We start from the raw sequence: 26,703 nt of genomic DNA on the forward strand, positions 1-26,703 counted from the left end.
GCCATGCCGCTGTCAAAATTTTGGGCCACGACTGTAGTGCCAGCTGGCGTCTTTTATACAAACTCACCAGTTTCAGGTCCTTGCTCAGGGTCCTGCTCCTTCTTCTTGTCAGTGATGTCTTTGTGGGACACGAGAAAAAGAACCACCTCGCCCTTCTCATTCTTAATCGGTACAATGTCCAGAAGACACCAGAACTTTGTACCTGGAGAGAAAAATAAATGCAAACCTACAATTAATGTGGTCTTTCGTAATACAAAAGTGGAAGCGGTTAAATCTTTTTCTCCAATGTACCAAATGTTTCAGTCCTATACATCACTTTTAACAGACAAAGTCTGTGGAAGTCTTTACTGAACTATTTCTGATGCTCATAAATGTGAGTTATATGTGAGTTTACATTTTAAACCAAGCGAAACAGTGTCTGACTCATGTTATCTCATTTTTTTACATTATTTTAATTTGTTAATTTTCCAATTAGTGGTAAAAAAGTGGCATTAACCCACTGCAGACTGCTGTTACCTCAATATTAATGATGTGACCAGCAATGTTTAATGTTTAATCTGGCTGCCTACTGCCGTGTACATGCCGCTGAACACAGACTCAGACTCAGAAAAAAACCCCCTGATGAAATTGGCTTCAGGAGCAGATTACTTTGACATTTTAGACAGACCTTTCCTTCCATGTGCAGACACAAAACAGAGCAGGCATCAGTCACACTGATTAAGTTAAAAATACCATAAAAGAGGAGCTGGGGTGGACGTGGGTTGCAAAGTTGCATGCAGATGCTCAGGAACTGTGGGTAGGCTGAAGTTGCTTAAATAGCCCTAAAATTATTCATAAGGAATCTATTAAAATGTGAGCCATCATCTAACTTGTACTGAGATCAGCTGATCTGCCTGAACAGGCCCGAAATGAACTAAATAGATGAATTTTGTTAGTTTTGAGTGAAACTACATACCTTCACAACATTAATCTTGCACACTGAAAAATGGTACTTAAGGGTACCTAGTATGTTTTTCTCATTTTATACAATATACAAGATCATGTGGTGTGTGTTAGGTTTATATTGTTGATTGTCATTTATGCTTAGAAATATATACTCATATATTCTTAGAGTTTTATAATCGATTGCATAATGATAGAGGTCTGATCCTTAGCAGTCTGCAAAGACTCTGTGTGCCTCCAAGAGCACTCTGGCACACACACACATCTTAAGGTCATGAGAGAGGTCATACCTTCTCTTACTGACATATGGTATAGGAGAACACCTACTCTGTATCTGGTTAAGTATAAGAGCCCTTTGTTTGAATGAACTGCTGGACTCCCTGGCGCCAGTAGGTGTGGGGAGTCTTCACAGGGTCACATCTTGACCCCGCACACACACACACACACACACACACACACACACACACACACACACACACACACACACGACACACACTTGTTCACATGTATGTCTGTGTAAGATGTGTATGTTTTAACAGGAAGAAACTCCAGCAGAACCAGGCTCAGGGAGGGGCGGGGCCATCTGCTGTGACTGGTTGGGGAGTGAGGAGAAAAGAGCCAGAGATCAATAAGAATTAATGGTTAAATACAGAGTGGTTTAGAAACCCACTGAGTCAAAACCAGGAGTGAAGAAGAAATGTGAGCAAAGTGTAAACTTGCAGCTTTCATTTAAGCAGTTAAACGTTGACTTCTTAGTCAACTGAACAACAACCATGTTCTCAATGAACCCAAAAAACTGATTAATATCAAAGCTGAATGTTTTTGGAAGTAGTTTTTAGTTTGTTTTTAGTTTCAGCTATTTTAGGGGGATATCTGTGTGTGCAGGTGACTATTACTGTGCATAATTATTAGGCAACTTAACAAAAAACAAATATATACCCATTTCAATTATTTATTTTTACCAGTGAAACCAATATAACATCTCCACATTCACAAATATACATTTCTGACATTCAAAAACAAAACAAAAACAAATCAGCGACCAATATAGCCACCTTTCTTTGCAAGGACACTCAAAAGCCTGCCATCCATGGATTCTGTCAGTGTTTTGATCTGTTCACCATCAACATTGCGTGCAGCAGCAACCACAGCCTCCCAGACACTGTTCAGAGAGGTGTACTGTTTTCCCTCCTTGTAAATCTCACATTTGATGGACCACAGGTTCTCAATGGGGTTCAGATCAGGTGAACAAGGTGGCCATGTCATTAGTTTTTCTTCTTTTATACCCTTTCTTGCCAGCCACGCTGTGGAGTACTTGGACGCGTGTGATGGAGCATTGTCCTGCATGAAAATCATGTTTTTCTTGAAGGATGCAGACTTCTTCCTGTACCACTGCTTGAAGAAGGTGTCTTCCAGAAACTGGCAGTAGGACTGGGAGTTGAGCTTGACTCCATCCTCAACCCGAAAAGGCCCCACAAGCTCATCTTTGATGATACCAGCCCAAACCAGTACTCCACCTCCACCTTGCTGGCGTCTGAGTCGGACTGGAGCTCTCTGCCCTTTACCAATCCAGCCACAGGCCCATCCATCTGGCCCATCAAGACTCAGTCTCATTTCATCAGTCCATAAAACCTTAGAAAAACCAGTCTTGAGATATTTCTTGGCCCAGTCTTGACGTTTCAGCTTGTGTGTCTTGTTCAGTGGTGGTCGTCTTTCAGCCTTTCTTACCTTGGCCATGTCTCTGAGTATTGCACACCTTGTGCTTTTGGGCACTCCAGTGATGTTGCAGCTCTGAAATATGGCCAAACTGGTGGCAAGTGGCATCTTGGCAGCTGCACGCTTGACTTTTCTCAGTTCATGGGCAGTTATTTTGCGCCTTGGTTTTTCCACACGCTTCTTGCGACCCTGTTGACTATTTTGAATGAAACGCTTGATTGTTCGATGATCACGCTTCAGAAGCTTTGCAATTTTGAGACTGCTGCATCCCTCTGCAAGATAGCTCACTATTTTTGACTTTTCTGAGCCTGTCAAGTCCTTCTTTTGACCCATTTTGCCAAAGGAAAGGACGTTGCCTAATAATTATGCACACCTGATATAGGGCGTTGATATCATTAGACCACACCCCTTCTCATTACAGAGATGCACATCACCTAATATGCTTAATTGGTAGTAGGCTTTCGAGCCTATACAGCTTGGAGTACGACAACATGCATGAAGAGGATGATGTGGACAAAATACTCATTTGCCTAATAATTCTGCACTCCCTGTAAAGGTTCAGATTGACTCCCTCTATATTTTCATACATGAAGGTGTTCTTAAGGTGTCCTTTTTTTCTCATTGTACCCACTGTACCAAAATGTTGATTTAGCCTTTTTGTTTTTTCTTGATTAGGTTTATTCTGTCTTGTCTAACCTTGGCCTCCTTCCCATGGACAAAGCTCTTGTTGACATTTTCCATCAAAAGCAAATTCAGGCTTTTGGACTTACCTCAGACCTAGTCATTAGTCAATTGTTCAATTACTTGTGAGTCTGTGAAAATGGAGAAACTATGTAAAAATATCTGTAATCATAAATGGAGTGTTTTTATCATTTTTGAATTAAAGCTCAAAGACTATCAATCACATCTTAGTTATTACTAATTTAGAATAGAGAAGAGCAGACCTAATTGTATTATGAGAGTATGTTCACACTGCTCTTTCAGCATAGAGGGATTTGCTTTGCCATCTAAACCCTCAGAATACACATGGTGTGTTGAGGAGGTGTGGTGGCCCACAGATAACACACACACCTTCACTACAGGAGAGTCGCCTGGCTGCCTTACCGAGGGCTGTGATCACTGCCAAATATAGATGAAATAGCATAATTAAAGCTGCTTGTCTATGTGTTGACACTATCAGAAATGTATTTAAACTCGAGCTAAATCAGTTCTAAAATCAAGTGATCTTAAAAAGTAATCAACACCAGGCTTGGATACATACATGGTAGAAATATCCTAAAAATCACAGCTGGTCTCAAAAATGCTGCTCTTCCACCTCAAAAATATTTATGCCCAAAATGATGAATAAGTAATCTGATTACATGTACTGTTGTAAAACATTTTATTCTGTTACCAGTGTTCATACACTTAATCACCAGATCACCACAGAACTGGTCAAATGAAATGTACTTGACTGGTATACATTCAGTTTGTACAAAGCATATGTTCCATAATAATTAATCATTTAAATAAATAAATCTTAGTTGTGTTCCTTCATGTCATCCAAGAACAGATTTTTCGAGTACGTAAATCTTTAAAAATGGCCCAAATATGTAATTTATCCTTTTAAAAGCACTTCCTCATGGAGTAATACATATTTGGTTGCCTAGCAACAACGATGATGAGATTGATGTATGTGGGACTGACTTGAAATAAAACGTGTGTAACATGAACCAGTATACACAGATGGTTCCGATACTTTCAGATAATCTTCACGGGGTTTATTGACAGTAGAACAATAGGTGAATAGTGCATTACCAGCCTTGTCCCTTATATAAGGGTACCAAATAAAACATTTAAGCCCTCTTTACTGTCACATAAATGCATGAAATCAGGCTAAAACTTGTTGCTTTGGTTTTCTGTTACCCATCTAAAGCTCTGATTTGTGATGTGATGGGCTGCAACTGGTACAGTGCACACTGTGTCCTGGAGCTCTGAGACTTGTGCCAGAATAATAAGGGGATCATGTATGTAAATAATACATTTAAACAAGGAAGAGGATTTCTTCAATAAAAACATAAGCCATATTGAGGCCAGATTTGTCCCTGTTTGACTGGAACACGACAGTAAACAACAGTGCTGGAAACAGCATGTGCTCTCTTCTGTTCTACCTCTGTTTGCCTAACTCGAATGATGATATCAGGATAACTTATAATACAAGTTAGAACATTTTAAAAGTAACAGGTTCTCTTTATGTTTGGAGAGCTGATCATAGAAAATTTGGTCTTTATAGTAAAAAATGAAGTTTGCCAAAAACATTTTTGGCAAATCTGATAGAAGCAAACAATTTAGTGCCAACACACACGGGGCCTATTTGGAAATCACTGAAATGAGAATAATAAATCAACAGCATAAAGAGTGCATGGAAAGCATTAAAGAGGCACTACTGTCTGCTTTTGAGCTCTGCTTTTAATTTGTATTTGTTTAGATTGATCTGTCAAATTGAGTATGAATGCCTATCAACAGCTACCATGCCTCACATCTGATCTCCTCAGAATTATCCACTGAGCCTTCTGATCCATGCAGGGCACGAGGATTTTGAAGAATACCTTGAGGAACTAAAATTGTTAAATCAATAATTTGTCCAAATTATATATAAAACATGTGGACGTCACTGTTATTTTTAACTTCACAGTCAAGCTAAACAGGCAACGATTCAAATATATTAGCAAATAATTATTGACTTGAAAGGAATCATGGCTCCCTCTGCCTCTCACCCTATGACATCAAGGATCGTCTAGGGCAGCGATCCCCAACCTTTTTGTTTTTATGTCCCACAATATTTTCCCGGACCGGCCTTTAAGGTGTCGCGGATAAATACAAAAAAAATAAAACCAGTATCGGTGATCTGACAAAACACCCCACCTATCAAGTAACTTGTTACTGCGCATGCGCACAACTCAAAACGGCCATGATTTCTGTGTTAATAGTACACGCCTATTATTTGATTCTACCCTGATCTCGTGTGTGCAAAAGAAGGTTAGTGTTATATGTTTTACTTCTTTATTACAGTTGATTCTTGTTTTCCTTAAGCTGTTGTCAATTTGTTAACTTTTCAAGCTAACATGCATTGTCACGGACCCGGTTCCGGGGACTCGGGATCCGTGAGCAGTGTGGACTATTATTATTATTATTATTATTTGAGGTGTGTGTCTTCTGCATTGCTGCTGTTCCTGTGCTCCCTGTTTGTGTATTGGCAGGTGTGTGTGGGTGCGGTCGTGATAGGCACTGGTGGGTGTGGCCCTGCCAGCAGACCGGTCACATCCAAGGCTCTTCACACACACCTGGTGCTGATCAAGCCTCGTCGGGGGAGCTACTTTAGAGTGTGGTGGAGCGCTCTCCGGCGGGATCGTTGAGTGACTACCCATCAGTGTTTTCAGCCAAATCAGTGAGTGCTAGTCTATCGCTGTTTAGTTGTGTGTTAACGGCTGCCTCTGTGGATTTTCCAGCAGGAGTGCGGGAACGGGAGGGCGGCGAGCACACGTATCACGGGAGCGGAGACACGGAGCATGAGCACTGAGGAGAAGACACAGCACGGGAGTTGGAAACGCACGGGGATGTATTGATTGTGTACTATTTACTTCACTGTAAATAAACGCACTGCATTCATCGCACAGAGTCCTGCATTTTGGGTCCTCCTTCCCCACATCCCCCCACATTTGCCCTGGGAAACCATGACATGCGTTTTGTTTTTTGTGCAAAAATACTCCAATTTGGAGTCTCAATTGAAGTCATATTTCAAGTCTTGATTTAGTGCTTCTAAACTTCTGTAAACTGGCGTACAGCGTAAACCTTGTCAATTAATTTTAGTCCTCCTGCAGTTAGTGGGCACCACTCTCCGTTGTTATGTCGAAGAAAGTAATATTGCACTACATACTTGTACCTAAATAAATACAAGCAGGAAGCACGTTTTGATAGTGTGATTTGGCCGTCAGAACGTCCTACCTATACATATGTACGATGGAGGCATAAACCACGTAAGGTTTACTATAAATTTACGCTATGGTAGGATGTTTTGAGAAAGTAGGATGTTTTGATTTAGACTTATTCATAACACACGGGAAAAGACCCAGGGAAACCGAGTTAACGATAAAAACCGATAAAAATCCAGAAAACCATCCATTTCACACCCGAGCCTCAACTCTCGCGACCTGGTACCAAACGACCAATAATGTACCCCGGGGGTTGGGAACCGCTGATCTAGGGTACCGTTGCTTATTTGCCCATTTGTCTTTGTTTTGTGATTGCTTGAGCAAAATAATTCATATTACCTGAAAAGTGCTTTTATTGCAACACTGATCAGTTTGCAGTTTTGTTTTTCAAAGTTGTTCCCGTCCATTTACTTACCTGTTATTAAAGGGATTACTGAGAAGCTTGGGGTATTTTATGACTATGTGCTCAGTGAATAAATAATCATTATGAAATTGTGCTAAAATTGTGCTTAGAAGAGAATTGTCATGATCTGAGTGAGCCAACTGGATATAAATGTGTTTGTTTTTTTCTTGCTCCTCTGGAGAACTGCTAAAATGTTAATAAGAGCTAGTGAAGAGCGGATAAAAGCACGAAACGCTTCTAATTTGTGACGTGTGCATTTGTGGGAAACAAGTTTTTATAACCTTCTGTTGTTATAGCCTTATATCTCAGAGGAGCAGATGTGTCCTCATCTCCCTGTGCTACTCTTCTATCTATATGTCACCCACTCCCCTTATTATTTATTTGACTGAGCCTTTGCCCCTGTGCCAGCTCGCACACACCATTGATTCATTAACAATTAATGAGTGGATGAATGTCTGGCCTTTCACTAGCTTTGTTTCACTTAAGTTTTTCATTTCTCTGCTTGGCTGTTGCTCTCCTTCTCTCCTCGGCACACTTTTAATCTTTCATTTCTTCGTTTAGCTAATTGTCATTAGCCAGAATCAGTTGTTTTTAGTTGCTGAGTTTTGACTTCTTAAGACTGTGACAACGAAACAAGTGAGGTGCAAGAAAAAAAGCTCTTTGGTCAGCTAAAATATATTAATACTACCATTTGTACAATCCATTGTAAATAGTAATTTGTCCTCTGTTGTTATACCTGTGAAGCTTAAACATGCAGTAACTCAGCGTCTACTCAAGAAACCTGCTCTTGATCCTGATATTATTGCAAATTACAGGCCTAACTGAGTTGGGTTTTTTTCAAAAATTCTTGAAAAGGTAGTTTACAAGCAATTAATGTCCTTTTTAGAAGAACACTGTATTTTAGAAGTTTTTCAATCTGGTTTTTAAAGCTTTGCATAGTACAAAATCTGCCTTTTTAAGAGTTTTTAATGATGTGTTTTTAGCACCTGACTCAGGTGTGTTATTATCGTGCTTTTAGATTTAACTGCTGCCTTTGATACAGTGGATCATAACATTTTAATTTACTGTTTAGAGCAGTTGGTGGGTGTTAGGAGTGGTTTAGATCCTATTTGGCAGAGCAAACTTTCTCTGTGAAACTTGGTGAGTTTGTATCCTCTGCTGCTGCTTCTCTTCAATGTGGGGTCCCACAGGGTTCAGTTTTAGGCCCCCTTCTTTTCTCCCTATACCTGCGACCCTTTGGATCTATTTTTAGGAAACATGGGATTTCTTTCCACTGTTATGCTAATGACTCCCAGATTTATTTCCCTCTTAAAAAGATAAATGGCTTCTCAGTAGACCCTCTGCTCAGATGTTCAGTTCAGTTCAGTTCATTTTTATTTCAAACATTTCAAACATGTGCCTTCACAATCATTACAAACTATTATTCCATTATTTGTTTGAAAAGGAGTAGGCAGAAGTATTTACTTATTTGTCCCTACCCCCTCAAGTTTTACCTCTCATTCATTTAATTGTTTTTTTGTCTTAAATTAAACAAACAACAACAAACAGCAACAAAAATAAAGCAAAACAAAACAAAACATACATCAATCAAAAACAAGAAATTAGCAAGTCCCACCACAGTATAGTTTCTTTCATATGATAAATACAGAATGTGTATATTTGCAGATACACAAGTTATGGAAAAACAAACAAACCAAAACCAAAAAAACCAAAAAAGAACTACAACACCATTACCAGCAACATTACCGTCCTGGGTTAACCCTGTTTTCTTCATTCTTATACTTATTTAAAATTAGGTTTTTATATTTTACTTTAAACTGTTTTGTTTTTACTGTCTTTTATTTCTTCTGTTAGACTGTTCCATAATTTAACTCCTGCAATTGAGATAGACATCGTTTTTAAAGTTTTAAAGTGTTCTAGCACTTTGTATTTTTAAATTCCATTTCCCTCTTAAGTTATACCCACTTTCTCTTTCTATGAACAATTTACAGATTTCTTTTGGAAGCAATTTATTTCTTACTTTATACATTATTTGCGCTGTTTTAAGCTTCACCAAGTCTTGGAATTTAATAGCTTGCATTTTGACAAAGAGTGCATTTGTATGGTCCCTGTACCCCACATTATTTATTAATCTAATGGCCCTTTTCTGTATTATAGTTATTGTTTGTGTGTTACTTTTGTATGTGTTTCCCCAGACCTCTACACAGTAGCTCATATATGGCAGTAGTAAAGCACAGTATAAAATGTGCAGTGCTTTCTGATCCAACATATGCTTTGCTTTCCCCAGGACGGCAATGCCCCGTGCCAATTTCCCCCAAACATAAGTAATGTGTGGCTTCCAACAGAGCTTGTGGTCGATGATCACCCCAAGAAATTTTATTTGTCTTGATGAAATAAAGGCCTGGATGGCTTTGAACTTTTTAAAGCCAACTCGCTTCGCTGGCACAGAAAGCTGAAGTGGGGGTGGGTTTCAAAGCAGCTTGCAGTGAAAGCACACATTCTAGGAAGATTAAAACTTAAACAGCATGCACATGTGAGATTTACAATTTAGAAGGGTATCACCAGCATCCCGGCAGCTGACCTGACTGGAGTCTGTTGACCTGGTTTTAGAATGGAAAGAAAATATAATTCTGAATATTTTATTTACCACCGCTCCAACCTTTTTCTTAAATATCTTCTTTTAAGATACTTGGCGACCGTGGCTCAGGGGGTTGGGAATCGCATCTGTAACCGGAAGATCGCTGGTTTGATCCCTGAGCTCTCTGTCCTGGTCGTTGTGTCCCTGGGCAAGACACTTTACCCTACTTGCCTACTGGTGTTGGCCAGAGGGGCCGATGGCGCGATATGGCAGCCTTGCTTCTGTCAGTCTGCCCCAGGGCAGCTGTGGCTACAACCGTAGCTGCCTCCACCAGTGTGTGAATGTGAGAGTGAATGAATAGTGGCATTGGAAAGCGCTTTGGGTGCCTTGAAAAGCGCTATATAAATCCAATCCATTATTATTAAAAACAGCCAATTTGTTTTTTATCATCAGCTCCCTCAGCAGCTGTAAGTTTGTAGTCACCTTTACACCTTTACTTTATGGTTGAATCACAGGTGAGTAAATATTCATTTTCCTCCGTAAGTAGTATTAAATCCACAAACGTATACACACACAAACACACACACACAGATTTTTCATGTGGGGTCACCTTCCTTCTTGTAGAAGACCAGCTCAGTCTTGAACTCCCTCCGTTCATCCAGGGCTCCTTGGATCTGGGCCGTTGACCGGTCGCTCGTTTCTGGGCCGTACAGGAAGTGACACGCGCAGCTCTTCTGCATGAGTTCGGCACGGGCGTAACCAGTGAGCTCACAGAAACCATCAGAGCAGTAAACGATGGGGTAGAGTGACTGCACCTGGGCGTTTCCCAGAACAAAGTTGCTGTCTGCAAAGAGAGAGAAGAGAAAGCAGAGAGCAATCACTATGACTGTGTCATGAAGACAATTGGCAGAGCTAGTGTTCATGCATACAGCTCCCGAAAGGATGTTTTTATATCCATTAAGCCTAAAATCGATGTAGTAGACCGCTAGTGTTTGTGATAAAAAATACATAAACTCAGCCACCAGAAAACAACAAAAGCTTGTCAGACTAGCTGTGACTCCGACTGTAACATTGGAGCAAAAAAACTATGATTGTGCAATCAGTGTTGGGCTCCTGAAGGGTTGGGCTGGTAAACAACAGACTAATTTATACTGCCAATCATCACATTAGTTAACCTGGTGTAAAAGTAGGCCACATGTTCCACTTTCTTACAGCTATAAGACCCACAGCCTCTGGATGGCAGGAGGAGGGTGACCCGTCTCATTCAAATCTGTTGCCTTTGAGAAGCGTCTAACACCATACTCTTTTGAGAGTGAGGATGGCAACGAAAGTAACTAAAAGTAGGATGGAGCTACTGAGAGGTAAGGTAGAATAGCAAGAATAAATGAATGTGAATGAATGAATAAGTGAATGCAGTTTACTAGAAACCACACACAGCACAGGTGATCAAGGAGTTCAACAAGAAATCTAGTCGTTCTGACATTTCTGATGTCTACGTCCTAGATTCAAAGGGAAAAAAAAACATTTATGGAGAAAATAAGATCGTGTTGTATATTAAAATGCACTAAAAATAATTTGACTTGTAGAATCAGCTTTTAAGAGTTGGAGCATCGACGGTTTCTGTGGTTGCGTGTTATACGGAAGTGTAAAACTATTCATTAAGTGAAATAAAATAAAAACTTTCCTTCTAAAAAAAATTGAATCTCTATTGTATACTTGTTTAAGCTAAATACAGCACCCATATATACACATTTATCATATTTTACTTTAAGTCTTTGTGGACTTAAAGTAAAATATGATAAATGTGTGTTAATGGGATGGGCTCCACCCCAACATGCCACACCAAATCCCTGCTCACAACCCTGAGTTGGATAAGCAGTTAAGAAAATGGATGGAACTATTTTATTTTTATTTTTAAATTAATTTTATTTATTTGTAAATTAATGTAAAATCACTTTAAATGTAATAAAACATAATTTTTCTTGTTTTTTAAATGTATTTGTCTGTACACATGCATATTTAGATTTTTAAAATACATTCACAAATGTATCATAATTTCACAAATATTTGTCCGTTATTTGAAAGATCGAACTGTTAAATTCAAATGTAATGCTATGGAAAAATATATAAAATGATTCTTGTAAACTTTTCAAATAATTCAAATAATAATTATTATTATTGTTATTTAGGGTGATCGTGGCTCAAGAGTTGGCAGTTCGCCTTGTAATCAGATGGTTGCCGGTTCGAGCCCCGGTTTGGACACTCTCGGTCGTTGTGTCCTTGGGCAAGACACTTCACCTACCACCCACTGGTGATGGCCAGAGGGGAATTATAAAGTGGAATTGTAAAGCGCTTTGAGGGTCTCAAAAAGCGCTATATGAATGCCATCCATTATTATTTCAACCAACTGTTAACTGTATATTTCTGTACATTATTATTATTACAGTATTATTATTCATATTGCCGCATTCATTGACCTTGTTTATAGGTAATTTCATTGTTTAATCACATTAAAATGTTCCTAATTTAATGTTTAAAAGCACTTGAAAAAAAATCCCTTTTTTTTCTGTATTTTTATGGTATTATTTTGGTGCCCCAGCTGCCGGAATATTACTGTTTTTTTTGGATTTTTTTTTTTACGGTGTAAGATAGACCCAAAAATAATACATACAGAGAAAAACCCAACAATCACATGACCCCCCTATGAGCAAGCACTTTGGCGACAGTGGGAAGGAAAAACTCCCTTTTAACAAGAAGAAACCTCTGGCAGAACCAGGCTCAGGGAGGGGCGGGGCCATCTGCTGTGACTGGTTGGGGTGAGAAAAGGAACTATAACTCCTTGTTACAATTACTCCTAAGTTTACCCCTTTTACAGATCTAAAGCTTTAGATTTTTTTTTTTAAATATTTGCACTACTTTTGTTCTAATGCATCTCTTTAATTAAAAACAAGATCTGAATAAGTGTCATACTGTCGCTGTGCTGTGGAGATCAACTACAACATAAAATTTAATGAACTGAATGTGCATGTTCAAATACATTCATTACTGCATAATTTCTACTTCTGGTGATTGAAGGATTTTGGATTTTAACTGACAATTTTATTTTAGCTTGGTCTTACTCTTGAGGTTTTCGTATTTCTTCCACAGCTACACTTATAAAGATAACACTTATAAAGACAGATAAAACTTTAAAGACATTTTCAGCTTTGGTAGATAAAAGCACAGCAAACACCAAAATATATCCAGTACCTGCGGGATAAATCCAAAAACTACCCAATATCAAACATTAAAACACTCAAAAAGTAAGAACTCCTGCCATATTTGCAGGCATTCTGCAATCCTCAAAAGACTCCACTGGGCTTGTTTCTATCAGTTATTTCAAATTATGCACATGAAAGCAGCATCACTGTGAGAAAGGAGAAACAGAGCTGGAAGCAAGGCTGTTGTCCTCCAGAATGAGGAATCCTTGCAGATCAGAAACCAGATTTGATGGGGTGAAGTAAACAATGTCAAGAGTCGTCACAAAACCTCATCAGGTTTCATTAATCGAAGCCGTCAGTAGCATGCCTGCACATGCACTGCACAATCTGCTGTTCAAGATACAAGCACAACTACACTCTGGCTGCTGATTGGTGATCAGCTGCAGATAGACGTGTTTGTGTGCGTGCATGTGTGAACGCCAAGTGGAAAATTTTGCTACTGCTTATTCGGTTAATGGTTCCTGTCATGTAGCTAAGCAAACACTGTAAAATGCACTATTTATTACTTTGTGCTCAGCTATTCTCATGGATCCATCAGTTCTGGTGGCCCGGGGGACCCTTCCCATATTAAATATTTTATGGTGTAATAATGAGATGTGTTTGTGTGTGCCTGTTTGGCTTTCAGCTCAATTGAGAGACAGATTAAAAGAAAATGCTGAGTCAAGGAACTGATCAAAGGGGCAGTTATCAGTCGTGACCTTTCAGAGAGGTCACGACTGATAACTGGACTAGTATATAGTGCTTTTCTACTCTGACTACCGGTCTCGCTCACTCAATCACACACACAGTTTTTTCTATATCTAAGCACTTTGTCCAACAGCCGTGCCCACGTTCACACACCAGTGGGTGCATCTAGGTTTCAATATCTTACCTAAGGAAACTTTGAGATGCAGACTGGAGGAGCTGGGGAATCAACCCTTTGACCTCCCGGTTCATAGACAACCCGCTGCAGCTCCTGAGCCACAGCTACCATTGAAGAATTTTATTTTATTTTTTAAAACTCAAATGGACCTTTGAAAAAGCAATCCTGTCATATCTGTACTAGTGAAATTCCCTCTACTTGGGGCTAAGCCAAAAGGCCATCTTCTGCCTCTAGCAAGTTCAAACCTTGAGTGCCAGACTTTTAACAAATTCACAAAGAGAGGTGAGCATCATTCCCATCTGTGTTACACTACACCTACTACCTGTTAGGTAGAAAACTGGTTTGAAACTTTAATAATTTTTAAAAACGACAGTGTAGATTTACTCCCACCTCTTGAACTGACATCAAGATGAACTCCCCTAATTGTTTCCAGAGGTTAAAGTTGGCCAGGACAGGAATGGGGCACCTGTTCTGGCCAACATGTGTAATTAGAGTAATTAGATCAATAATTAACAGCATTTAATAGATGATAATATAGAGCAAGCTCATTCTTTGTTTGCAGCCGTGCATTTCTTCTGCCACTAAGATTCTCACTCAATAGTTCAGGAATGATTGTCACAGTTTTCTCCTGCACACTTCACACATCTTTGTTTTTTCCATCACAAATCTGTGATTCATGCTGCAAAGATCAACAAATCGACATTAGCAAACTTCGGCATGCACACGGCAGCTAAGTGGCGGTTAATTTAAAATGCAGCATTTCAAACAGCTCCGCGAATGTGTCCAATCACATAAACTGTTCCTGCGCAGCACATTAGGGCTTCCATCTAGAGGTAGCTGTATTGTGTGGATTGAATGATAACAGCTCTTAACATGCATGAAAGAGAGAACAGGAGCAGAAGACGATTAGTGACTTTGAAAGGTAAGAACTGCTCAGCAACTGACATTTGATAAATCTAAAAAAAGCATTTAAAGCAAGTGTCCTAATTAATTTGAGATTATTATAATCAGACCCTGGGCCTGTACATAATGCGCTGCTGGAATTATCTATCATCTACACATCGTAAGATTTCTTTAAAATAGAACATTTAAAAAAAAATAATGTAACAGAACGACTGTACTGGAGAGTAGATGCAGAGTAAGTCGGGTTTTTTGCAATATTGTTGCAAAGTTTGCAGTGACAGATGTTGTATTACTGCAGAACACACAGCTCTGCACTGTCGGTAGAGGTGACCAATTGAATTCAAATTTAATTTGTCACATACACAGTACAACATGTAGTGAAATGCTTGTGTCCGAGCTGCGGACAGGCTGCCGACGTAGGTGCGCTATTCCAGGGCTTAGTTTTAGCATGGGGGGTCTAGCCAGGACACTTACTGGATACCGAGTGGGAATGGAGCTTGCAACTCGTGCTCCAAAGGGGTGTAGTTTTACCACTTTATCTAGCTGCAAATCTGTCGATCCTCTTTAGTATGATTTGCCAAACTCCACATGCTCTGTGCTACTTTTATACAGCTTATTGGCTAGAAAGCAGTCGTGACAGATCATGTAACGCTGGGAAGAAAACGACAGCAAACGTGCCAAAAGTCATGGTCATCTTTGTGCTTGCATTGGTCTTTACAGTATGGGTTTCTGTTTTCAGGCTAAATTTACCTGTTAATCTTCCCTCAGTGACCTCTGTTTCCTTGCCTCTCTCTCTCTCTCTCCCCTAATAACAGTTGCATCCACTCAGTATCCACGTGAATCTTCTGATAATGTTCTACTCAGTACTGTTTTATCGACTTCTTCCAGTCATCCCTTTTTTTTTTGCCTCAATACCAAATTCAGAGCCACCTTTAATGAATGTCTTGCTGTCTCTCTCTTGCCATCTCGCCACACTCTGTGAGGTCAAACAGAGCTGTCTGCAATTTGGATTACAAATGAAAAGTGCTTCCTCCAACCTTGATTTGTTTTGTAAGGATGTGTTTTACTGTCCTGCCGTTGTGTGATCGGCATTTATATTTTCTACTTTCTCTACTTTTCATCACTAGATTAAATGTACACCTGCGATAGGCGGAGGTTCTGTCTGAACATGGCATGAAATACATTAAGCAGCAGGTGGGGGTGGAGGATGTGTGCTCTAGGAAATCTTTGGCATCAGGCACATATTGGGGGAATTTTTCATGATTTATATTTTTGGGGGAAAAAGAAACACTGCTGAAATACCAACTTTACAAATAAACAAAAGAGAAAAAAAGAAAAAGAAAAATAGATTTAAAATAAATAATAGATGTTGCCTGTTTGCAGAGAAAATGAAGCAGGCTGCAGAGAACTGCTGGAGCCTGATGAGACCCTGTACAGTAACCAGTGAGTGAACAACTCAAACTGGTTTTAAACATCACAAGATTTATGGTGTTTATGGCATTGTTTCCATTTCCCTTTTCACTTCATGCCTTCGTAGTGGCAGCAGTAAATCACTGTTCTATAGCTACAGTATATGAGGCAACAAATTCAACTATTTCAATAAAGCTTGCATATTTTTTTATATATATATATTTTTTATATCTGAACCACATGATGGCAGAGATGTGGAGTCAGAAAAATCAGCAGTGGCAAAAAGAAAACAGCAACAGAAAGTTTGCTAACAACCAAAACTTTTATCACTCATGACAGAATCACACATCCCCTGAGCATTTCCGTCACCTCTGGAAGTTAGTTAGAGGAAATTAACTTGAGAGCAGCTCGTCAGACTGCCAGCACCAACTCATTTACTTATTTTTTTATTAATCAAATTTACTTTTAATCCACTGAGGAAAGTGCAGACAGATGTCTGAGAAAGTTGAGTGCTGCATTTCATTTTGTCTCCTTGGCAACTACAGGAGTCTGAACAAATGTCAGCACATCAAGATCACCTCTGCTCGATGACTCACTAACAGCACCTCATACGTCACAAAGAGCCAAACTAAGCAAAAATCCAGAGTCACTTCAGGCATGTGGGAAATGAACTGGTGAGATCTGAAATTCAGTCCATTAATGTAGCGATGATTGTTAAATGACTCAGGGGAACAGTACGGGTGTACCGAGGAAGGCACAGACAGCAAACAACACATGGTTTGGACACGTGAATGAACACGATGGTACATAGCAACCAGTTACAATCAATTTTCTCTACTACTCTAACAGTACTGAAGTCAGCAACTGAGGTTTCCTTGTTGTCGTGGTCGTAATGCAGAGCACTCTCAAAGTCCTTCAAAAGAATTATAAGATAAATCTGTATTTGTCCCTCCATGCTGTGGACGGAATTTATTACACCAAGGGCAAGATCTGCTAATGAACTGTGCCACTTCAATCACTACAGCATCAACAAAGTGACTGCAACCTTACAAAATGAACTTGCAACCTTGTTGCCTTCAAAACTGTTACTTTAAAGTCAGGGACCATACACACTAAGAATTCAATTTCAATTCAATTTTATTTATATAGCGCCAAATCACAACAGCAGTCGCCTCAAGGCGCTTTATATTGTACAGTAGATTGTAGAATAACCCAACAATCATATGACCCCCTATGAGCAAGACTGTTTTACTTTGTGAAAGTGTCTGATAAGGGGATGAAGCCAACATATGTGCTAGTGTAGCGGTTATGTTCTTGCATAAGAAACTGCAGGTATGCTGGGATGACACCAATGTCCTTTAATCTGACAAACCTACAACATGTCAGATGGCACAGAGGGTATTTTCAGCAGATATACATAGAAGTGTACCTCTTTTGATGTACGTCGGGTGGTAAATTTAAAAACACTGCTATAGCATATTATATCCATAAACAGTGCTTATCTGCATTTCTGCAATTACACACTGTTGATTTCAGCCATAAATATGCCATGCATGTGAATACTATCATTATTGTGTTTGTCCAATGTTCTGCACAATGTGTACACTCTAATATCTCTAATATAACTGAGGGTCAAACCAAAATCTGTAGGTGTCTCTAGTGAAATGCAGCCTTCGACCCAGAATCAGCCTTAGGCACCACCTAAACATAATAACTGACAGCCACGACTGCACCTTAACGTGGGCTTCTAAGTTTACAATCTCTTCAACTTGTCAGCAAAATGATCCATTTCTTTCTCTGGGCGAAAGCTGACGGGCTACCTGCACAAAATCATAAACGTCAAGCTGTTGAACCCTGTCCCTGGTGAGCAGCACAGAACCAGAACAGCCATCTGCCACGGACTGTTTTTCCCTGTTACTTTTCAAAGTTTATCAGAACATTTAAGTTAAATCAGTTAATGAAACTTTTACTTGGAGAAAACTGACAAGAGCGCAAAAAAAATAACCAGATTCTCGACAGGCTTCATGCTATTGGAGCTGGTATGGACCAAACAGCATCATATAAGGAATAAGGAAGGACTGAACAATAAGATAAGAGCATATTTGTCACGGTCCCTGTGCCTCACCAGCTGATCCTGTATTAGGCAACATGTGTTTTGTTGTTTTTTTTGCGCGCTCTCTCTCTCTCTCTCTCTCTCTCTCTCTCTCACCTGCCGGAGCGGTGCTCATTATGGGCTCCCGCCCCTGGCCCACACACCTGCTGCCTATCTGGGTGATCGCAAGGCCTATTTAAGACGGCGCCACGGTGTTACTCGTCGCTGGATCGTTGAGCTATCAGCATCTACCCCGGACCTTTCCCTGCCTGCTTGTTACCGTGTGGACGAGTGAGTGGATTTGTGTTACCCCGTTGTGGAGAAAGAAGAGAGAGCCTTTGGAGTGTGTCTGTTTCCCGTCCTTCCCCTCACATGCACCGGAGCCCTGGAGCCCCCTCCCCTCCCCCCAGCACGTTGTAAATAGTTTCACCTGGTGTCGTTTGTATAAATAAACCGACTGTTAACTCTGCAAGGATCTCCGGTCTGCGCCTGAGTCCATTAACTAAAACCTGACAATGTTGTAGTTATGAAAGTAAATATGTAGATGGTTCATCCAATCAAGTATTTTAAGTACCTGCCATCTTCTCTTAGAGTACAAAAACATTATATAAGTACCAGTCCATTGTACTTATACTACAATGTGTAACAAAGAAGCCTAAAAGACATTTTTGATACAAAAATATCTAAAGTTACAAGATTACAGTGGGAATTTCTCACCTGATACCATGACAAAACGTGTAAATAGACACGTCCGTCCACCACGTACACGTCACACTTTGACTCTCCAAAACATGAAATGCACACGCACATGCAGAGGGAGATATTTTATTTTAAACCAAAATGAAAATAACCACGGGAAAGCATTTAAACAGACATTATTAACACATTTACATGTATACACATATCAGATGTCTAGCTTAATCAATTCTGACAATTAAGTTTTTTGTAGACCGGCATGTCTATTCCACGTTTTGGGTTTGAATTGTAACTAAAATAACAGCCTTGGATTCTCACAGTCAAAACCACGGTAAAGTCTGAATCTTGGACAGAATGTGTTCAGTGTAGAGGATATAGTGTATTTTATTTATATATTCTCTGTATGAGTATCTGATGGAATTAAAAATTCATCCTACAGCAATAGCTTCATGCCTTAGGGCGATATGGTACTGAGGGATTCAAAGCTTTGAGAAACTAGTTCTCCGGCACATCAAGACCATGACCCAGTCAGTCTGAACCCCCACCAGTGTGAACTTCCTGCAAACAGAGGAAGCCATCTCTACTGCCCACAGCTTAGCCATCACATATCCTTAACCTCCTAAGACTCTTCCACGACATGCATTTTTAATTTGTCTTTGATATTTGGGCTGATTGGGGCCAGATGAATGTAAAAACAAAGAATTACCAGATTTTTTATTTTTACCTTATTGTTGTTTTTAAGAAAAATGAGAGCCACATCTGAGGATATTCGTTTAAAATTTTGATAGAACAGTAGCAGTATAATGTCCTTGTAAGTGGATATCAGGCCCTTGTAGAGCAAAATTGAGTATTTTGGTCTAAATATCCCAAAATGTGATGTCCACATATGTGGATGCTAGGTCCTAGGAGGTTAAAACAATAAAACCTACATCAGGAAAATACACATTTATTCAGCATTTAGCACAACTGAACCTACTTGGCGAGCTCAGAACTCTGGGCTTGAGTATAATACTCTTACTTGATACTGGACTTTTTCATCAACAAACCATTGACAGTCAAACCTCACTTTGTCCTTCAAAAGGACAGAACTCTGTGGCCGAGTTTGCTGATAACACCTCAGTAACTACAACAACACAATGATATTACCCACATTGCCGGGACAGGACTCAGTTATTTCACTATTTGCAGAAAGGTGCAGATAGGCAACCTTTGACTCAGACAGCAGAACTAAGCTGGAAACAGGCTGCGACACACTCCATTACTTAGCTTCCTGTGAATCAGCATTACACTGGGTGGATTTTACACAATGACAACACAAAAAGCAAAAAGAACCTCTGAATTTAGGCAAACATGTCAGCACTGGGAAACTCAGCGGACCTCCAGGTCATGCAACTTCTTTTTAAGTTTGAAGAATTTTGCACAGAATATTAAGACTGTTATCAGAGTTATATTTCTAAAATAGACAAACTGTAGAATTTTACAATAAAGTATGCGATTTCAACACAAAATAAAAAACTAAACTACTGAATTTGTTAAGTGAACTGTTCTGCAGGAAGTCTAGTCATCTGTAAGCTATGTATATGACTAACCCTCATGAAAGGATTTTTTTCACTTATATATTGTTCTTATTATGTCTTGATTTCTTCTTCTTGACTATGTCTGATCAGCCCGAGGTTAAAAAGTTCCCTACTATGTGTTATGACTGCTAATTCTACAGTAATCCCCTCTTTATACAAAATGTGTACTTCTAATTTGTCCTTGTTCATTGTTATTCATTATATGCACTCTAATATTATCAGCAGTGCTCGAACAACTGTTAAAGGAAAGGAAAGTTGAGGCCATATGATAATCATGTCTGCTATACCCACAATGCAACTTGCACAGCGGGCTACATTGTTCTAGTAGAAGCTAAGTAGCCTCAGGATGTTAGCCTCAAGCAAAGACAACGAGCAGGCCCACCATGTCTCTTAAGCACCCTCCTTAACCCCAGCATTTTTAACCTCCAACCCCTTCAACAGACTCAAGATACTGTGAGATATAGACTCAATCAACTTACTGTAGACTCAATTCAAGAATCATAGCTATGTTTCTTAAAGAAACTAAAGAAAACCCAACATGCTGAGAGCACTGTTCCTAAAAACGTCCCAGCAGTTCACAGAAAAAAGTCCAGTGAAACCGCTGTTACAAACTATATCGTATAAAACAGCCTGCAACTTTAGTGTAATTTCCCATCAACTACCTTTTAATTCTTCTGAATTATGGTGTAAATTTCCTCAAATAAGATATTTTTTAAGTAATGAGTATCTTTGTAGTATTTTAAAAGAAATGAAACACAAAGTGTACTACAAAGAAAAAGACAAATTGCTTCTATCCTTTTTCATTGTAAGTATTATAAAGTATCCCAACACCACGAACAGAAAATTTACACGATAAATACTGCAAAACTACACCAAAGTGTATTTTGACGTGCTGCCCTTGTCAGTTATGAAACCCCATCTTTAAAGACCTTTGGATCACTTTATTGTAGTCCAAACTTTGTAATTACTTCCTTATTTAGTTTTTCTCTCATCTTCTCTCCTCCTGTGCAGCATGTCAGTGCTCATCTCTGCACTCCTCTCATACTGTTCATCACTACATTTACACTTTTGTACTGTCCTGTCAGCCTGACATCTATTTCGGTGCTGAACTCAGGACCTCCTTTTCAAAAACTCACAAAGAGGACAACAACAGGCATTAACAACCACTGATGTAGAATTACAATGTGCAGCCAGCGACAAATAAATCTACCTCACAACTTCCCCAAATCAAGTAGAGTGTCTCAAGATATGACAGCGTAATCTTTCTCTGAGAAAAGATCACACAAAACTGTCTCTTTTGGTTGCACAGATAGTTCCTAGACTGTTTGAACTGTCAGGGTAAATGATAAGGAAAGTATTCCTTCAGCTGTTGCTCTTGTTCTTTTATTCCCTTGCTGTCTGCTACCTACTCCGCTCTTGGTAAATCCACGGCCTTGAAACTCCTCGTGTTAAAGAGAGAGGACTGATGAGCTACCTATCTGGAGAGTTTTCTCCAAATAAAACACCAAACTTTCACCCTCAGATTTGGAGTTGAGTCAGCCTCGACTCCCAATGCCCCACTAGCTACACAAAATACGGCCTCAGCAGTATAGTAAACAACAAACAAACCAAACCACAAACTTAAGTTTCTCCTTTTTGTCTGTGTTGCATTAGGCCCACACGGGATTACATTTTCCTGCAAAAAGCAAGTGTGCAACACAGAGTTTAAAAAATATATATATCCAGCAATGTTAAGGAAACAGTAAATCCATGTACATATACAACTTTGTAGATGTAACTGTTCAAAGATCAAAATGCTTTAGGGTCAGTAGTGGGTGTAATGCATCCCAAAGTGACAAATTACAGTAATTACATTACTTTTTTCTGTAAAGGAGTAATGTAATTTAATGCCAAAACCAGTACTGACTAATAGTTACCAATCAATTAGTACTTACATAATAGGAAGCATCTGAAGAGGCATTTAGAAAACCTCATCACATCGTCAGGTTTGACAGTGGATGATGATGCCAAACGCAGACTCACAGTAATGATAAACAAAATAGTATGCAACAGTGGACCATAGCAGTACAACTCAACAACAAACTAAGGCTATGAATGCATACATACTGTAGTTGTACAGGGAAAGTGAACACAGCTGTGGGGAACACACCGTAAGACTAAACAAGGGCTACCAAAATAAAGCGCTGTTGTATTCTGCTTTTCTATAACATTCACACACTTTCATCGTGCAGTTGATGCTTCAGAGAGCACCTAGGGGTCAGTGTCTCGCTCAATGAGTGTCCAGGGATCAAACCACCAACCTTCCAATTAGTAGATGGCCTACTCAGCAGAGAACTATAATTAGAAGACCATAGTGGAGGAAATACAAACTCGATCATGGATAAGGCAAAACCAGCAACTCAAACTTTTAAGGATACACAAGAAACTGCAAGCTCATTTTAAATTCAAACACCTGGAGATAGCAGTAACCAAACTAAGAGTCAAATTAAATATAGTTAATGACAAACAGAACTTTAGAGTCAAAGACACATGACCTTGGGTCAATAAGAGCCATAACACAGATGTGCCCGCAGATAATAAAAGCTGTGAAGAACAGATTGAGCAGATTGAATAGCCAACCACAGAACGCCAAGACGAACTGCAATAATTACAGTCAGGTGACTATTTAAACCAAACCTTGAGTACTTTGAATTGCATGCTGCAGCCTTCACAGTCACTTCAGCCCAATAACTAAATATCTGTGGGAGATTTTGGACCAACATAGGGAAAAAGTAATCCTTTTTTGGAATGACATCCATCCTTCCAGTGGCGTTCCAGAGACCTGCAGAATCAATGTTAAGAAGTATTGAAGCTGTTTTCATAGCACATCATGGCCCACCACCTTACTAAGACACTGACAATATACTGTACAGTATGTTATGTGAGTGGCTGCTATGTCCTTGCAATCGTCTCAGCATTCATAATCAGACCTCCCTGCTGTGGCCTCTTACACTGAGCTACTAGCACTGATTTGAAAGGCACTGTCTACAGACGCTGAGGATGCTTGGCTCAAAAGATCCTGTATTTTTAATATATTACTCTACTGTCAATTGCAGTAACTGAGAAACTAGAGTGGGGCAAAAAAGTATTTAGTCAGCCACCGATTGTGCAAGTTCCCCCACTTAAAATGATGACAGAGGTCAGTAATTTGCACCAGAGGTACACTTCAACTGTGAGAGACAGAATGTGAAAGAAAAATCCATGAATCCACATGGTAGGATTTGTAAAGAATTTATTTGTAAATTAGGGTGGAAAATAAGTATTTGGTCACCTCAAACAAGGAAAATCTCTGGCTCTCACAGACCTGTAACGTCTTCTGTAAGAAGCTTTTCTGTCCCCCACTCGTTACCTGTATGAATGGCACCTGTTTGAACTCATCATCTGTATAAAAGACACCTGTCCACAGCCTCAAACAGTCAGACTCCAAACTCCGCCATGGCCAAGACCAAAGAGCTTTCGAAGGACACCAGGAAAAGTATTGTAGACCTGCACCAGACTGGGAAGAGTGAATCTACAATAGGCAAGCAGCTTGGTGTGAAAAAATCAACTGTGGGAGCAATCATCAGAAAATGGAAGACATACAAGACCACTGATAATCTCCCTCGATCTGGGGCTCCACGCAAGATCTCATCCTGTGGGGTCAAAATGATCATGAGAACGGTGAGCAAAGATCCCAGAACCACACGGGGGGACCTGGTGAATGACCTGCAGAGAGCTGGGACCAAAGTAACAAAGGTCACCATCAGTAACACACTACAACGGCAGGGAATCAAATCCCGCAGTGCCAGACGTGTTCCGCTGCTGAAGCCAGTGCATGTCCAGGCCCGTCTGAAGTTTGCCAGAGAGCACATGGATGATACAGCAGAGGATTGGGAGAATGTCATGTGGTCAGATGAAACCAAAGTAGAACTTTTTGGTATAAACTCAACTCGTCGTGTTTGGAGGAAGACGAATACTGAGTTGCATCCCAAGAACACCATACCTACTGTGAAGCATGGGGGTGGAAACATCATGCTATGGGGCTGTTTTTCTGCCAAGGGGACAGGACGACTGATCCGTGTTAAGGACAGAATGAATGGGGCCATGTATCGTGAGATTTTGAGCCAAAACCTCCTTCCATCAGTGAGAACTTTGAAGATGAAACGAGGCTGGGTCTTCCAACATGACAATGATCCAAAACACACCGCCCGGGCAACAAAGGAGTGGCTCCGTAAGAAGCATTTGAAAGTCCTGGAGTGGCCTAGCCAGTCTCCAGACCTCAACCCCATAGAAAATCTGTGGCGGGAGTTGAAAGTCCGTGTTGCTCGGCGACAGCCCCAAAACATCACTGGTCTCGAGAAGATCTGCATGGAGGAATGGGCCAAAATACCAGCTACTGTGTGTGCAAACCTGGTAAAGACCTATAGTAAACGTTTGACCTCTGTTATTGCCAACAAAGGTTATGTTACAAAGTATTGAGTTGTATTTTTGTTATTGACCAAATACTTATTTTCCACCCTGATTTACGAATAAATTCTTTACAAATCCTACCATGTGAATTCATGGATTTTTTTTTCACATTCTGTCTCTCACAGTTGAAGTGTACCTCTGGTGCAAATTACTGACCTCTGTCATCATTTTAGGTGGGGGAACTTGCACAATCAGTGGCTGACTAAATACTTTTTTGCCCCACTGTATGTGAGACCTGAGATCACCTGGCCAACATTGTCGCATAAGACACTGCACTGTCTATATTTTTATGTGTGTTTAAAGGAGCATCAAAAACATGAGCACATGTAACTAGTTTGACGTTAAAAAAAAGTCCACTGGAAATGGCAAAAAAAAAACCTTTTCCTTTGCATCTACATAGTCTTAGGTTAAGTTCTAAGGCAGGCCGCTCTGCATACAGCAGCCTCTTTTTTTATGTGCAGTACATTACAAAAGCTTGTATTTGCTAAACTAATTACTCATATCCAGGGGATATTTGATGTTTGATAGAATGTGTGTGTGTGTGTGTGTGTGTGTGTGTGTGTGTGTGTGTGTGTGTGTGTGTGTGTGTGTAGAATAAGACAACAGGAGATAAATGTCCTGCTTGGCTGCCTTGCTGTTGCTGTCCTGTTTTGTTCATGATTTTAAATAAGGGATGTTAATTATGTAATTCACCTAACAAGGAAGGATCCTGTTGAAGAGCTGAAACTAAACTTTGACTGGATATTGACAATCAACTGTCCCTTATATGAGGGACTATAAGTCAACCATAATTATGATTAAGCATAAAAATGCAAACAAAAGTAAAGCAATGATTAACATTAGAGTAACAAATGATTCCCACCAACAGCACAGCTGCATCTGTGTAGCTGATGCTCAGACTACCACTGAGCATCACTCTTTATATGTAGTGGTGCTGAATAAATATGTAAATGGATTGTTTTCAATTTCAACCAGAGAGCAGCTATAACTCTGTTTAACTGCCCTTCAAGAAAATGAAGGTTTAATTTGGCTTCATGTAGAATGTGGTGATACAGACTGAATGTCCCAGGAGTGCATTTCCAGAGGTGACCTCTCACAACACTGTGAATAAGACCGATATTATGAAATCCAATAATGGATCATGTAGTGAAATTTAGGCATTGTGTACTCCATGTAGATCAGGCAGAGACAGGCCTGCGACTGACCAAAGTTCAGTTTAAATGGACCAGTGTGGAGCATGTGGACTGCCACTGCACATTAAACAGGTGGTGTGATGCAGACCTTGCCAGCAGCAGTGGCGAACTGGAGCGCTCATTCTAGCACTCCACCCCTAACAAAAGATACAAAAGATATCTTGGTTATGTGCTGTAATCTCACAAACGCACACACACGAACACTCTCCCTTTAATTCCCTTATCATCCTTCTCATGTTAGTCTCATTATACCATTGTCCTGTACTTCTGCCCTCTTTGTTTTCCTGCTGCTATGAATTGCGCTACAGGAGAGCTGTCTGGTTCATATTCATCAGGATGGGTATGAGAATGGAACGTGAAGGTGTGAACGGCTCTGTCCTTAAATTCTCCCCGTGCACGTGACTCTTTTGCTAATATACAGGCCATATGAGTTACATTCATACATTAACATGTTCTCTTCACGTACACTGTTCATATATGAGATTGAAGGAGGTCACAAATACATTTGCACTGACCAACCTTAGCATTTCCTATTATTTGATATGAATGTGAGTGCTGAAGTTTCTTAGGCATGTGCACTGAAAGCACTGTGCTTAGATGCTAGTTATAGGC

The 26,703-nt window shown here is 39.8% G+C and overlaps 1 protein-coding gene across 1 annotated transcript in view; it reads right to left on the bottom strand.

Annotated features, from left to right (window-relative positions):
- The window catches only part of kcnh3 (potassium voltage-gated channel, subfamily H (eag-related), member 3), a 186,803-nt gene that overhangs the window by 43,466 nt on the left and 116,634 nt on the right, over nt 1–26,703 (bottom strand). Inside the window, exons 2-3 of the mRNA XM_026143940.2 lie at nt 10,221–10,454; nt 68–202 (exon numbers count right to left, since the gene is read on the bottom strand). Of these exons, the coding sequence (XP_025999725.2) occupies nt 68–202; nt 10,221–10,454 (369 nt within the window). The remainder of the gene's footprint in view (nt 1–67; nt 203–10,220; nt 10,455–26,703) is intronic.

This window comes from Astatotilapia calliptera, chromosome 16 (assembly GCF_964374335.1).
Source record: "Astatotilapia calliptera chromosome 16, fAstCal68.1, whole genome shotgun sequence".
Classification (NCBI taxonomy): domain Eukaryota; kingdom Metazoa; phylum Chordata; class Actinopteri; order Cichliformes; family Cichlidae; genus Astatotilapia; species Astatotilapia calliptera.